Source organism: Halichoeres trimaculatus, unplaced genomic scaffold (assembly GCF_033239565.1).
Source record: "Halichoeres trimaculatus isolate MK-OKI-2021-1 unplaced genomic scaffold, fHalTri1.1 fHalTri1_scaffold_3, whole genome shotgun sequence".
NCBI lineage: Eukaryota > Metazoa > Chordata > Actinopteri > Labriformes > Labridae > Halichoeres > Halichoeres trimaculatus.
Window position 1 is genome coordinate 10393736 of NW_027437181.1, and position 16709 is coordinate 10410444.

Below are 16709 nucleotides of genomic sequence, written 5' to 3' on the forward strand. Positions count from 1 at the left end.
TGAATGCCACAAGCCTATGCGCATAGGAAGCAGCAAGGAGGCGACCTATGAATGCGTGTATGAGTTTTTTCAAGGCTGTTTTCCCCTCCATTGCAGTAGCACAAAGTCTGCAGAGCTGAAGCAACAGGGAGACTGTCGCATTTCCATTGTGGCTGTCTCCTCTACTGCACTGTAAAAGACGGAGACGTGTAGAGCTAGAAAGAGCATTGTCTGTTGAACATATTTTTTCTGCCCTCCCCTAACTTCTAACATCCTCCTGCAGGCTTAAGAGGGATTCCCTGAAGAAAATGCCAGTGAGGCTGAAGCTGATGTGACACAGAGTGTGCTGGAAGAAGGCTGACTCATCAAATATCAATCCCTCTGGGACTTGACAGCCGAAAGCAGCTCATATCAGCTAATGCCGAACTAGAAGAGCACCACACACCCCCCAAAGCCCTTACAACAGAGATTATCAGAGAGAAGAAGACGGTGGCAGGAATATACCCAGAACCAGCTGCAGTGAAACAGATTTTGAGACTTCTGATCTGCTGCTGCTGCCAAGAAAGCTAAGAATGGCATTACAGTGCTTCAGCTGAAACCTCAAGAACTGCTCTGCTCTGCATATTTAAACATCAAAAGTCAACTGATACGCCATCCCACCTGCATCCACACCCAAAGTTTACCCAAGCCATCTGTGTGAAGCCAGTCCCCTTACAATCCCGCCTTCACAGACCATGATGTTTCGTGATCAGGTGGGAGTGCTTGCAAGCTGGTTCAAGGGATGGAACGAATGTGAGCAGACAGTAGCTCTGCTGTCTCTGCTGAAGAGGGTGAGCCGGACCCAGGCCCGTTTCCTGCAGCTCTGTCTGGAGCACTCTCTCGCTGAGTGCACGGAACTGCAGGTCTTGGAAGGAGAGGCCAACAACCCAGGTAAGACACCGTCAGCTATAACCACATCCACAAACATGTGATAAAATTGTTTGAAAGGTACTGACAGACCACATTCATCTGCAATCAATGTGACTGTTTAGTGCAGATTTTCATGAATGAAAACTTTGCGGGTGTACTTGGAAAGTCTTGAAATTTATGCCCTTGATTTTTTTTGGTCAAACTACATTAAGGTGTATTGATTATGATTGTCTCCGACTTATTTTAGCGTGTTTCCACATAATTTGATCCACTTATCTTTCACACACAATCTGTGCCCCACCCTGCCTTTTCTCTACCGATGTAACTTTTTGTGCGAAAAATCACTAAACAGCAGGTTTTAAACTAACACCTAGAAAAACAAATTATTTTTTAAAGATTTTTCACTAAATATAACAGATGGTCTGTGGGTGGCCAGGGCTTGTTAATGTTGATGAGAGCTTGAGAGTTCTGGATTAAACCAAAACTAAGATACAGAATGTCGTTGACAGCAACAAAGTGCTCATAACCTTTAAATCAAAGGTGAGAGATGGTTCAGTTTTAATATGACATGTTGCACATCTATAAATACATTACAAGGAGGGTGTGAAGTAAGACTTATTTCTTTTTGGCCACCTGCAGCACAGTGAGTCAGTCGCCACACATTATGTACATCTCATCTTTGAGGCACAGATCTTATAAACTCTGATAGTTTGTTCCACATCTGACATTCTTTAATATTTTTTGAGGGCACGTTTTCCCAAAGTCTGTGTAGTCCCTGACCAGGGACCAAAGACTCAGGAGAGCACTCACATATGGGACATCTCCAGTGTTCCCACCACCATTATAAGGGGGGGGAGCCTGGAAGTTAATTTTATTCAACATATAGCCCCAGATCAAATCAGAAAGAATTTAGTGTTACCTCTCTCATTAATCAGGTCTACACCTTGTTTTTTAATTTAACAGACAGACTTATGTTTTTCATCTTGTGAATTTCCTCACCAATGAGTTCATAGACACACTAACACGTGCGCACATTTACACACACGCATACAAGCACAATCTGTATAGCAGACAGCGATCTGGGAAAACCACCACAAGAAACATTTCTCAGAGACTTCCCTGTGAAGATGCTCTCCTGTGCTCACACCACCCTCACCCTGCTGCCCCCCAAGGCTGTAAACTTGGGGAAAACACTGGTCTACCTGGCATTAGAATACATTTTACTGCCCCAAACATTCCTGAAACCCCATCAAGAGAAATAAAAAGCTGAATCACTGCTGTTATGAAACTGTTCATAGTGTGGTGCTGAACTGTAGCCAGTTAGAGAGTCAATGTGGAAGGATCCTGGAGTTGTGTGCAGTGTTAGCTCAGCTGGCACTGTTGCCCGTCAGAGACGTCAGTCAGTCAGTCAGTGTGCCAGCCTATAGTGCTGTATCGCTCCCTGGGCTGGAATTGCGCCAAGGTACCCGGGGACGGTGGGGAGGGGGTTCTGGCTGGGTTTTGTTGCATCAGACTGCAGCGTGGCCATGGAAACAAAAACCTTGGCAACCAACTGGGCTCATGAAAAATAGAAAGAAGTGCTGCTGCTACTGGAGAGCAGGCGTCAGTGTGTACCTATGGCAACATCTGCATGCAGCAACACATCTGATGGCTTACACTGGGCTGACATAATGGCCCTGCCCTGCAGACACACACACACACACACACACACACACACACACACACACACACACACACACACACACACACACACACACACACACACACACACATACATTACACAAAGTTTCCATCAGGGTTTACAAGGGGCAGTGGCTGTAGTTAATAGTGGCGGCTCTGTGTTATTGTTTAATATAAAGTAGACATCAAAGCAGACTATATGAAGTTTCCTCAGTCGACCCCTCCCAAAGTCAGAGTGGTTCAGGCTTTCAGAGATCAAAGCAGACTGATGACGTAGGGAGGCGATAGAAGGGGCTTGACGTTTTCAACATCGCCTTTTTTCTTAGTTTTGTGAATATTTCAGAGTTCAGAACATCTGTGTGACTCAAAGAAAGTCTGTCCCTTAATCTTTGTGGCGATCCTGGAGTCACATCGGTAATTAAATCTCCCACCATTTGTGAATCTCTATATCTCAACAGTGACTTTTAGTTCCGAATTGTGTCCAACCAGGTGCTTAATAGTGGCTGCCTTGATGTATCTTGATATTAACTAAGCTTTCACTGATGCTGTATTCAACCCAAGCTTAAAAGCTTGCTGAATTAGAACTGATCATAGACAGCATTGAGAAAAAAAACTATGCTAGTCAGTTATGTTGTCTACCAAGTTGCACTCTGTGGTCACTGCATTTCAAACACCTTTGACCCTCTCAACAGATCCAGGTTGCGTTAATAACAAGATATCAATTATACAAACACTATTCATTTGCATACTACCAATTTTAGTACTTTCCCACACAAATTCCACACATAATTCCATTTTGAATAACTGACCAAAATGTTAATAGTTTAAAAAGCAACTATGAGGGAGTTTTTCTTGACTTCGGCACCTCATAATGCAAAAAATGGCAAAGTTCTGCATTTAATCACTGAGATCTTGTCCTGCACCAAAAGAGTATTTTTTTAGGGAAAAAAACATCATTTTTAAGCATGAGCATTAACCCACTGTCAATTTCTGCTGATGAAATCAAGAGGCTGCTTCTTTACTGTGCTGAAGAATTCTGATCTGACAACTCCCCCCTCGTGGTTTATGGCTCAAAAAAAGTCACAGTATAGAAATTGCCTGGTCAATTGATGGTCCTCCTTGCTTATGTAGGCTGTATAGAGGCACCAGTAGTACTTTTGGTCTTCTTCACAACCTGTTTTAAATTTAAATCAGTGTTGATCAAAATAAAGCAGGGAGTTTTTTCACTTGTTTAAACTTTGACCGAAATGTACCTATAATACTAGGGATGGGTACCTTTCACATTTGAAACAATACGATACTGATACCCGGTACCTGGCAATCAGTATTGGTACGCAACGGTACCAATTTTTAGTACTTTTGTAACATTTAGTCTTAAGTATAGCCTTGCAATGCTGTGTTCATGTCCAGCATGAAAAATTGCCCACTTTCTACTCTCTCACAGTCACGAGGGTGCGTTTAGGTACCTAAACATGGCAACATTTAAGTTTACCTGAATCGGTACTTGGTACTACAGATGCAATTCGGTCTGTACCTGTAAGTACCTAATTCTGTACCCGTCTGTATAAAATACAGTGCCTTTTTCAGTATTGCTCCTCTTCAACTCAAAACAGTGATGCTCAGTGTTTGTTTTAAAACTAACGTTTTTAATTTGGCACTGACAGTCTCTCCTGTATTGTGTCTAGCTGTACGCCTCCTCCCCTGAGCGGGACGATCGTCAGTTCAACGGTGGCTAAAGACCAGTGGCTAAATAATCAAGTTTGAAATCTCATAATACACATGTTGTCTGTCTACTGTGCAACCCTGCGATCGACTGGCAACCGGTACCGCCTCTCGCCCAGTGACAGCTGGAATAGGCTCCTGTACCCGCCCCGCAACCCCGAAAGGGATAGCTGGTATAGAAATGAATGAAATCACATACACGCCCCTCACCACCCCTGAATGGACAATCAAAGATGGCTGCCCCTATTCTAAACACTTATCAAGCTCCTGTAATAATCAGTTCACAAGCACTTCTGGCAAATGTTTGTTACACTAAATCAGCCGAATACATAGTATTGTTCAACTTATATTTCTAGAATTGCTGCCACAGTGTTATTTACATCCCTCATGTGGCATTTGTGAACTGAACGCAGAGCGTGCTTACAACAGCTAACACAACAGCCCTAGTAAATCGGCACAGTTAGCGGATGTGTAGAGGGTGTCTGCCAATCTGCTTGATTAGTCTCCCCGAGGGGTACAAGATGACGTAATGGTTGTGCTGCTCTAAATTGAAATTGAATTGTAAAACTGAATCTGCTTTTTGTGAATTGAAATTGAAATCTGAGTTTATTTAATTTAAAGTATAGAAAGAGTTTAATTTTTCTGTGTTTTTAAATTGAAAGTATAAAAAGAGTTGAATTTTCATTGGTAAAATACCATAATTCAAATTCAGTTTCTGATGGCACAAATTTAACCTCATAGTTGTGTTCTGTCTCTGTAAGTTAGATTTCCTGACAATGTGCATATTTCTTTCTTTTCAACGTGAATGGCATGGTTAACTGTTTGCTTCTGACCTTTTGTGAACAAAACTCTGTCCCAGTTAAATCCTGCTGAAGTATGTTTTTGTAAGCCTCTACCTATAGTGCCCAGATTAAGCTATGGACCCCACCCTTGAGTTCTTCTTCCACCTGTGTCAGCTTGTGGTGGCCTCAGGTCCACTGACTCAGCTAAGTGAGGTAGAGCTAGCAGTCCTGTTTCAGCTCTCTAGACTTTACATTAGGACACATGCCACTGAAAAGGGAGAGATTGAGAAGGTTGTCTGGTTACGTGATCCCTCTGGTATGTTGTGGTAGCTTGTTTGAGAGTGTATGTGCCAGAGTATGGCTGATGCGCCAGTCTGCTGTTTTACTGGAATAGTGCTGAGCTAGTATCAAATAAGTGTCACAGCAGAGGTTTTGACAGACTTTGTGGTAGGTATTGTATTGCTTTAAACTCCGTAGGAACATTGTTTTGTAGTTGCTGAAAATCTTTGTTTCATTACAAACAGCTTTTCGATTAATTTTAACAGTTTGCTTATCCAATCCAAAAATAGGCCTGTGAAGACAGTGAGAGTGAAATCTTTCAGCGTTTTCTGTGGTAGTTAATCACCACAGACTCAGTCAGTGTAATAACAGAGCCATGAGCAGCTCATACTTTGATGGGTTTTATCAGACCAAAGCACATCATACACTGTTGTGATTTTCCAGTCTGATGATCAGTTGTAGTGCTGTATGGTGTTTCTATGAGTGCAGGAGTGAGAGCGACAGGCTGCTAAAGGGTTAACATGCAGCTGGAAGTCTTGGGCTGAGTGGAAAAGCGCAACTATTTGGAAAGCGCTGTACAAATGAATGGAATCCTCAGTGACCTACTTCTCCCAGCCGCTGTGAGGCTGCCTTGTTTTAGGACCCAGCGATTGATGCGACTTCATGCAACAGCAATCAGAATCAATGCAGGATCATTATCACCCCACAAGATTAAATTGTCTTGAAGTTTCAAGCTATTTTTATATTTTACTCCAGTGAGTTATTTGGTGCTTCTAAGTTTGTGCAATATTGCCTTAACAACCCAGCACTTAACAACTCTACCAAGTGTGTTTTTTTTTGTAAGAATCTTTTCAAAGTGACTTTAAATCCTGGTTTTGTTCTGGGATTCTCGATAATAGCCTGAAGCAGCATTTCAGTAGTGGTTATTGAGGAATGTAACTTCCTGTTTTTCCTCCCCCCCTCGAGGAGAACAAAACTTCTTTTGAGACAATCTCAAGAGGGACAATATCCGATCAACTTGACGGGACATGAATAGCAGAAGAGTGCTGTCTGACGAATGACACTCACAAGCACATTCAAACATATGTACTCTCTTACACACACTCACACAAACACGTACACACACACAGGGTGTAGTGAAGTTGGTGTAAGGGGTGGGGTAGGGACAGGACACAGGGCCTGGTGTTCTGAATGACTAACTTCATTTTCCTGTGGTGTGGTGGATTGCTGACCTGGCCTGCGCAACTATTTGAGCTGGAAGGAGGCAGGCAGGGATTCAGTTTGTACAAGCAGCTGTCCTGAGAGCTGGAGCTAATGTCACTGACCATGCTGCTACCAACAAAGTCCAACAAAACCTTAAAAAAATATCTTCAGGCACAAGTTAGAGCAGACATTGCACTGGATATCTTACTTGTCCATCATTTTGACGGACAGGATTGTAAAAATTCGGTCATAGTGAACACTGATCCCTCAATTAAAAAATCAATGAGACCTTTTAACTATTAATTATACATTTTAGCATATCATCACAGACATGACTCTAATACAACTTGTACCATTAATTATGCAGGGCAATTCAACTGGCAGAAAGAGAAAACAGACAAAGACCAGTAATAGAAAATGTGAATAATAACACCCACCCTGCCATCTAGAGCTTTCTTAAGCAAAAAAAAATTGCTCTCACAGCAGGCGGGATGCACTTTTTTAATTAAATGGAAAAACTCAGATCTGTTTTCACGATAAGTTTCAAGTCAAGTTTTTTGCCAACTTTTTTTGGTATCCTCTGAGCTCAAACTTTTCTCTTGGGCTGCTTGGATTTAAAGTAGATGCTCATTTTAGCGCAATCAAGGTCGTCGAGCAAGAGAGCGGCAGAGGAGATCAGCATCAGGTTATGTATCTTTACCTCAGACAGCCGACTTCATCATGCATCTTTTTTTAATATAATGGAGGCTGAAGCCCTGTTCTGCTCAAGCGGCAACCTCCGGTCTCAGAATGTGAGACAATGCGGAAGTGCTAAAATCTGCTGTTCATCGAGTGTTCGCTTGAGACTGGCTCCGGAAGTAGCGGAAGTCACATACACACAAAGCCAAAAAAAGCCATTTTCAAAGCAGAAATTAACCTATTTACAGCCTGGTTAAAAAAAAGTCTCCTGTCTGAGTCGCTAATTTTACTACCGGCTCCCACTGTACGGGGGGTGAATTTTTTTCTAACATGGCTGTTCAGGGGATATTAAGATCGCAAGCTCCCCCAATAAGAGGCACAGCTGAGGGTCACGTGACGGCCGGTGCCCTATGGCTGTAGGCGAAGCCCTTGCCACTACCAATATGGCCGCTATAGCCAATGTGCTTCATTTTCCGTTTCAGAAACAGACGGGTGACGTCGGCGAGACTACGTCCATGTTTTATACAGTCTATGGTTCTGCTACAACACTACATACTGGAATGACCACTGCTGCTTCAGTAAGTGTTTCAAAGTCTGGAAACATTTCACCCAGTGAAGTACTTAACAATGGGCAAGACGGGTTTCCCAATCCCGCCAGAACCCACTTCGCCGGCAGGAAATCCTGAAGCATGTGATCCTGATGTACAAGAGGGGCCGCCTCAGAGTCGTAGTGGTCACAGATGTGCCACAATGTATCAACTCCATGGATCTTAAGCGTGCCGTCAGCAACAACCTGTGACTACAGTATGACAACACAGTGCCTGATTAATTATGCACGCTAGCCACCCATTGGACAGGGATTCGACTGCAGGTGCCGGGTGTGGTTAATTAGTGGTTTTGTGTGACAATGAAAGTGATGGACTGGATCACTCTCGGAGTTTCTAATCCGTCAAAATGACAGGCAACTTTCATAATTTTCGTCATTGCTTAAAAAATTCAGTCAAAGATTGAGGATAATTGGTCAATGCGACCTCTGAGTTAGAGTTGTTTTAATACCTTTTTCCTTTTCAATATCCAGTCCTGTGTCTACAACCTGTTCCAATTGAATGATAATGTGACAGTACCCTCCTCACTCTTTGTAAGGCGTGGTTTTGGTTAAAATTTTTGAAATCATACACACATCAGCAGAGGCCAAGTCTCAAAGAACTTCCTTTCATCCAGTTAAAACAGCTAGTATAAAGAAATAAAAACAAGAACCACAAGACACCAATTTTAAAGGTGAAACTTCCTTATTTAGTGTATTTTTTATGAATATTATCCACCAGTTTTTCAGGGAGAAGGAGAAGAAGTTACTTTGCCTGTCTATTTGACTTTGTGAGCAATAAACACTCAACGAACTTTAGCATAAAAAACAAGCAAAGTGCAAAGACGCATTCTGAGCTAGCCCTGAAGAAAACTTCTCTAACTGCTCTCTCGAACTTGAGTGAGTGTCACAACCCTGTAAAAACTGACTTTTCATACATGTCACAGTAGAGAAGTATATTTCAGCTTTTCATTTTATTTGGTATCAGAAGTTTCTAATACTGACAAAAATGATTTCCTTAAATCAGATACACCTGATATATGTTATATATTATGTGATGTTTTCATTGTCTGGTTGATTCTCCTCTGTATTAAATCTGAGGATTTGTTCAACAATATTTTCCCCGGATATTTAATCTTTAACTCAAACATCCTTAGTGTAGGATCTCAGTTTGAAAAGCTGTTTCAAGTTCCAGGTCAAAATATGACATTCAGAAAAATGATGACTTTCATTGACGCTCCAGGCAGAAGAGTGAGATAGCACGCCTCTGCATTTTTTTTACTGTAAGATGACTGACATGGAGGGAAAGCTGTCATTATATAACGGTTGATGTTACTCAGTGAATTCCTGTTAAGCTCTGCCTGAACTAGGTCTGATGAAAACGTGGGCTGGAAATCAGCATTCCCGGCTGAGGCGGTAAATGGTTCCGGTGTTGGGGATACTGTCTAGGAATGTAGGCACGTCGGAGCACACTTGAGTCAGGCCCTCAGTGAGGCTGGATGGGGCTTTTCCAGCATGGGGGGAAAAGACACAGTGGAAAAGGAAAACTGATTCCACCTTCAGTGGAGCTAAGGTCTCCTGAGTACACCGGGGTATTGAAGGAGGGAGGGTGAGGATGAGGAGGAGGGGGAATGGGTGGGTAGTAGAAAGGAAAGAATGGAGGCTTAGAAAATACTGGCACAATTTACAGCTGAAATTCATTCACCACTTTTTTCTAAGTTGTCTGATTTTCCCAGGACTTAATGCTGTCAAACTGAATCTGCACTTACTACACCAACTACAGAATCATCTGTTGGATCTCTAACTGGCAAACTGACCATTATTCTAACTAGGGTCTCACAAAGATTTTTACGAATGCTTATTAAGATGCTTGACTTTTTTACTATACCCAAAAGCTTAAACAATGAAACTATCTAGAAATTAAAAAAAAGTCATTGTCAACTTAGACAGATGTGACTATAATAAAACCCATGTGTAACAATTGAACTGAAGTCTTTTGTAGTCAAACACTTACTCTAGCTATATTTGTCAACATCCTCTCTAAACATGTCATTGGCCATTCCCTGAGTGAGAGAGAAAACTCTGTCTCTGTCCAAACTATTTCATCGCACCCCCGCATGAGCAAACAGTTTATTTCTGGAAGTTGACGGCGTGTTCTGTGAACTCGTTCTGAACCTCAGGAATGGGGACAGACGACCTGCCAAAACGAGCAGAGGGGAAGAAAAAATAAAGCTTGTCTTTTCCCTCCAGTCTCTTCAGGCTCTTCTTTTCAGCTCCCCCTTTCAGGTGTTTGTGTGTTAGTGTGTCTATAAAAACAAGAGGAGAGACAAACTAGAGTCATAACAAGCTGCTCAAATGCTGATGGAAGCTACTGGAAGCCCCAGACATGTGCCGCTCTTGTTATTTATCTCTGCGAGAGACAAACGTTGTTCCACTGATAGCATGGATTATGCAATCAAGCCCTTCATAAACCCTTGTGGTTTAGTTTCTCACTGAACTTGTCTGTGCTTCTTACAGCTCTGATCCCAGCTTTGCTTCCCACCAGCTTGTTGGATCGCTGCACTGTGTGCATCTGTGTATGTTTTTACTCAATCTCAATCTATCAGACACACTATCATCAGTCATGATTGAGTAGTGTGTGTGCTGACATTGGCGAAGTGTTACAAACAGACTGAGGACAAGCTGAAAACACAATTGTAGGGTTTTATGATACACACAATGAAAAGTTTGACGCATACTGTGGCTTTTGGGTGTGAAGTGGGTGTTGTATGTTTTTGGTACAGAAAGGAAGGGAAGACAAACATCTTTTTATGAAAGCCAGAAAACACCGAACACTCACGAAGAGACGCACACTCGCCAGGTCATTCAATGATCTGAAAATGGTTATTGAGTATTAAACAAAAGAAGTCATCTACAATCCAAGTATTGCACACAATTTTTTTTTCAATATACAAATGAAGAAACATTTTGGTAAGGCTTAACCAGCTGTATCTGAGTATAAAGGTATTTCCATGGCAGGTAACAATCCCACAGCGCTGGTTTGGATTTTGAATGTAAGGCTTGTTGAATGCTATTGGTAGAAGCCCTGGGTTTTTTTGGATGATACTCTGTAAATATTTGTAAGCAGAACCTTTACTTCTTTATAAATGCAAACTATGTATGATATGTACCGAAGATGAGATACTACAACTCCTTTCAAGGTAGGGTCTTCAGGATTTTCCTTAAAAAATGAAATATCAACTTTTACAGGAATATTCCTGCTCAATCCTCTTCTACTGGCCTCTATACATGTGTGTCAGTGTGTCTGTCTACCTCAACCCCCTCCTCAGCCTGTATGTTGATGTTATGGTTATTTCGGGATGTGTCTGGGTGGAGAGGGTGAAGTTTAGCTTGACTTTCTCTCGCTTTTTGGCACTCAAAGAGAGCAGCACAGAACAAAGAGCCTCACGAGTTGGCTCTCTGCTAATCAGGTATGTGTCAAATACCATTACTGTTTAGTTTGTGCTGATAAGCCAAGTCTGATGCACAGCTCTGGAGTCTCTTCCATGTAGAAATGTGATGCTACAGGTGGTTGCTGGGATGGTGAGTGTGTTCACATAGTGACAGTTGGAGATACAGTCTGTGAGTTGGAGGCTGTGGGTGTGCGCTGCCATTGGCACTGAGCCAAGGAGGAGGAGCCCAGTTTGAATGTTATGTTTACTAACAGTGTGTACCCACCGAAAGCATCGCAAATTTTTCGCGCGTTGATATTACATACAAAGTAAATTTAAAACCGCGAATTGACGCTGCGTCGGGGTGAGCATAGAGCGGCTTCAAGTGTTCAAGCGTTGAGCAGTGAGCGTTTCCAGCATAAAACGCTCGCTGCTCACCGCTCAACTTGAAATAATTGAACTTTTCGTGCGAGCGAGTGTCTTGACCGGGACAGCCTATCAGTGTGGAGATCGTCACCGATGGACAGGCGCTCCACAGCTGGAATGGAGCGCCTGTAGTTGGTATCCAGGCGGGAGATCCTGGCACCAACCCTGGATAGCAGGTCTTTTAACTGGGCAACAGTCAGCTTGAAGTACCGCTGGAACCGGCCGTCGTCCAGACGCAGCTCTTGCAAGAGACGGTGGAACTCACCAAGCTCAAACCATCTCCGTAGGGTAGCATGCATCCAGTACCGACGTCGGCTCCTAGCCCGCAGCAGCTGACTTCTCGACAGCAGGTACAGAGCTGTGATGGTAGTGATCAGAGCCATGTTCGAGGATGAAATGATGTTGGCGGACTTTCCGTGCAATGAAGCCGTGGCGAGCGGTGATCGTTTTTTGTATATTTGTACCAGCGTCAAAACTTGAGCGTCTAGCGCGGCGCAATTTTACTTGATGCGAATACATTTGCTCTTAACGCTTTCGGTGGGTACACACTGTAACAAGTAACGAAAATTCCTACAGACCCTTACCTTTAAGCAAATACTCTAACAAACTTTTATATCAAGCAAGGGGAAAAGAGGCATACTTATGGAGGGTCATAGCTTCCATGCTAACAGCTATAGTATGCACACTTGTAAATGACGTTAGCCATTCTCTTAAATATGCAAAAGATGTAATTATAATATCTTCTAAAATATTTTCTGTACCAGGCTGTAAACATGTTCGTTTTTGTCTAATAAGATCAACTTTTCTGAATGGGTGTGAATGTGGTTTCTGGTACTTCTGGGGCCAGCCTCAAGTGGATGCTTGAGGAACTGCAGTTTCTAGCACTTCTACATCTGCTTCTTTTCTAATTGCTGGAAGCTGTGGCTTGGTCAAAAAACTAGCAATGCATTTCTATGACAGGCTGAGTAAGTGAGGCAGTGTTGTCTTTGTCACTTACCTGCAACAAGTACGCGAGTATGCACGTTTTTTGCAGATAGTACCATCAATAACTCTGGCCTTCACTGTGAATACCTTGATTGTGTACTTTAATGTGTGTGAGTGAGGGAGGGGTGACGTTAATAAGAAAGAGAGAAGTGAGAGAGTATGTGAAAGAGAGAGCAGGAGAGGGTGAGAACAGGTGAGAGATACCAGTCTGTCTCATAGATGACCAGTCAGTCTCGCCCCGACCACAGCAGACATACAGGCATATAATGTTTCCCCACATAGCCGTCCAGACCCTCCGCCCAGCCCTTCCCCATCCCCGCCCTGCACCCAGGCAGCTGGCTGTGCTGTACACTGCACTTCTTGTGCAAGTGGCTGTTTAGGCTCAGGAGCCATCCAGTCTTAGCTGAACAGACAAGCAGGTTTTTACAGACAACAAGGCTGCACACAAAATAACATAAGTTTGACTTGGAACAAAAAACAAGATGGCCTTTGGCTGCTCAAGTCTGGAACCCAAAGACTTTGATAAATTTTAAAGAAGCAACAAATCTTCACATTTATAAGGCTACACCAAGTCACAAATTATTCAGCCATTTGTTTTATATTTAAATAGATTGCACTTCTTTTCACTGAGCAATTTATGGGTGGGCCACTGACCATATATTGTACTAAAAATACTTCATGAAGTTTCAGATACATCCGTGTCTCTTCCACATTTTTTTACATAACATTGAAATAGTTAAAGGAAGTTTTTATGCCAAAAGAATTGTTATCAGAAAACCCGGAAGACAATTTTTTTTTGGCCACTTTGGCCACTCCACTACAGCTGAGCCAGAACCTAGATGTGTGACTCTGCTTTGCCTCAGCTGTGTCTCTGACTGTCCTCTCTGTCCTCACATGAATGGACACTGACAGTGGAGACACAGCATGGCGCTGCCAACCACACTCACTCTCCTCTGATCGGTCGACACTGTTCTGGCCAGGACACACAAACTGACATCAGCAGGACCAGCCGGTGAAAGAGCCCCGTGGTAACAGTTGCCGCAGCGGCCATACAGCAGCAGTCTTTGAATCCCCTCAACAGGGGGGAAATGACCTCACCAAAACAGATCATCCAGGAAGTTGTGTTCACTGCTTGCTTCAGGACTTAATAAGTTGGGCACTCCCAGGCCAAAGCATCCCTGATACAGCTCCACAACATTTTTATCTCTCTGCTTTTAAGTGAGACAATTTGCCTCTTTCATCTTAAAACTGTCTCTTGTTGGCCACGTAGAAAAGATCACTTGTTGCCTTGAGCTGTTGTCCTGTCAAGGTTTTGTGAATGAGCCTCTGAATGTTTGCGCTGCATCATCTCATGTGATGATTTAGCCAAATGCTAAAACTTTATCCTCCAGGCTCTCGAAATTCTGCTTAGTGGAGCAGTTAGTATCTCATTCAGATATCACACGACATGTTATTCTCCAATATTCCTGGCCTGCTACAGAAGTTAGGTTTGACAAACTCAGCGACTGACCCCAAATTTTGGAATTCTTTCACTCAAGCAAACTTTGAGTTTTTGGTTTCAGAACAGCTGATCTGAGTTAGTTCAACCTGTTCTTTCTTGGACAGACTGAGGTTACCCCTTTTTTCAGTTTCAATTTACCTCCTTATCTGAAAATGAGAAACCAGAGTTTTACTCATATTCTCAGGATTAACAAACTCAGGCTTTTCACTAAACCTATTCTCTCGAACTGGCCCTAACGATGCTGACATTGTCAATACAGGGCATGTTATGAATTTATCAGATAATGGTCATCATAGTAGGGAGCAGTTTGACCAAAGCACCCCTCTTCTTCCAGACTTCTTCCCTCTTTGAGTGACTTGTTGATTGTTTCGTTGTTTAATAGATCACACACACTTAAGTAGTTTAACAGGACACCTCCTCACAAATAGAGGATGTGTCCTGATACTTCTGTGTGAATGTGTGTGTGCACCTTTCACTTTGGTGGCGTGTTCTCCTTCTTCCCAGCAGGTACAAAAATAAACCTTTCCTGCACAAAGGAAAATAATTATCATTCTTGTACTAGAAAGGAAGAAGAGGGGGTGGCGTTGGAGCGGAGTGAGAGACAGACAGAGAAGCGGAGAGGTTGAGAGAGCGGCTGATGGGCTCCTGACTGCCATTTCCTTAAATAGAGTTGTGGGCTTCTCCGGTCCAGCCCTGGCAGAGCTGAGGCTCACATTCCCAGCATAGCTGTGATTGCCACATTCAGAGCTTTTCAACACTGAAGTGTTACGCTTCCCCAGGTAGACTGCGAATCCTTTGCCCTGCTTTCAGCCCCCCACCCCGCTTCTTCCAGACCACCAGTTAGTCCTGCAGCAGGGGAGAAGAGGGGATGTTGATGAAAGACTCTGGAGGAAGTTGGGACGGAGGGGGGTTGGAGTAAGGGATCGCAGTGAATTGTTCTCCATTCATGCAGCAGCCGCGTCCTTTACCAGGAAACCTCCCCCACTCCTGGGAAATGGATGGGACAATAAAAAAATCTTGCCTCTTCATTCACAAAAAGACACCCAGAGATTAAGATATGTCTTATAGTACGCAAGAAAAGTCTTGCAGGATGAGCACAGACATTTGCATAGGAGATGAAACACAGAAAAAGTTGATCATTTGGGACCCAAATCAAATAAGCCAATGTTGTGAATAAAACTGTTTCTTCGTACTAATTTTTTTCTTTTCAACCATTCAAACAGACTGGAGCTATACTAGTGAGCTAGTGTGACACAGTCCTGCTTCTGCTGGATCAAAAATATTTTTAACAATATGTTTTTGGCAAGAGAGGGTTTCTTTGGTTGAGTGAAGTGCATTCGTCTGCAAATTTTAAATTCATTCTGAAACATTGTCCGACCGTTGCCTAAAGGCAATCTGTGATTTCAAAAGAAATTTAACTACTCAAGCTGCAGATAAATGCTTCTTATATTGAGGAGAAAACTTGTATGGAAAGTTGTTATTGAAAACTGTTCAAGTGTAAGGTATTGGCAGCATCAGGGTTTCTGGACTTGGCAGTTTGAATGAGGATGAGTGGAGAAGTGGGATGAGGTCAGAGGATACTACCACAGTGAAGCAAACGTGACTGCACACTGATGAGAAGCTGTGATGATGCTTTTCCTTTTCCTTCTGAGGGGAGACACGCACACAACCAGGTGCTTCCCTCACACACTCATATCTTGGCCGCTGTTTAAAACATTACACAGTATAAATAAATAAGCGTGAAAGAGGAAAAGACCTACTTTACACGTACTGTACAGCAGGCCTGCTGCAGCACAAACACACATTTACAGAGACTCACACAATGTGGAAACCAGATGAGAGCTGAGCTTTTTTTAATGCTCTCTAAATTGAGCAGGTGTGCTGGCTGTGATGATGCCAGACTGCTATGAAAAGGTATTCCTCTTCCTGTTCTATTTTAGTCACAGGAATCTCTCTCTGTCAAAATGCCCTGGATACACACTCCATCCCAGTGATTTCATTCTGCAGAAGTAACTCCTTTAATTCAGAAGCATGAGGGACAATGAACTTTTTTATCATCTATCCTCTGAAAATGAGACAGAAGTCCTGTTATGTGTGTGTGTGTGTGTCTTTTTCTTTCTTGTTGTAAGAGCTCCAAAAGCATGATATTATTGTGTTTCTCAGGAGTTTTGGTCAAAATTAGACCAACTCTGGGGAACTCCTACTCTCCACAGACCTGAGGAAACAATGTTGGACTAGTTGGGTTATGATATTTAAATCGTTCAGGGAGCATTTTGATCTATAATACCACTCACACTGTTGGCTGTCTACTAGATTTTTATAGGATGTTTTTTACAGGTTACCCCAGGATCAGGGGACAGAAATGAAGCCCTGTCCCCACCTTATAGGTGGTATTGCTCTCAGGTGTGATGCTAATAAGGCTATCAGTTCTGGGCTGTCAATCTTGTGTAAGAGTGAATTTTCTCCAAATATTAAGGACTAAGTAGGGTTGGGTTCCAGTTTCAACTCCACTTTTGCTCATCGATTTCAGTTTTCATTTTATCCTAACTCTG

General features: G+C 42.8%; 1 protein-coding gene across 2 annotated transcripts in view; it reads left to right on the forward strand.

The window, feature by feature from the left end:
- Positions 1 to 477: 477 nt before the first annotated feature.
- The window catches only part of samd4a (sterile alpha motif domain containing 4A), a 53817-nt gene continuing 37585 nt past the window's right edge, over positions 478 to 16709 (forward strand). For both annotated transcript variants that reach the window (XM_074666342.1, XM_074666343.1), the window contains exon 1: positions 478 to 909. In XM_074666342.1, coding sequence (XP_074522443.1) covers positions 714 to 909 — 196 coding nt within the window. In that variant the 5' untranslated portion in view covers positions 478 to 713. The remainder of the gene's footprint in view (positions 910 to 16709) is intronic.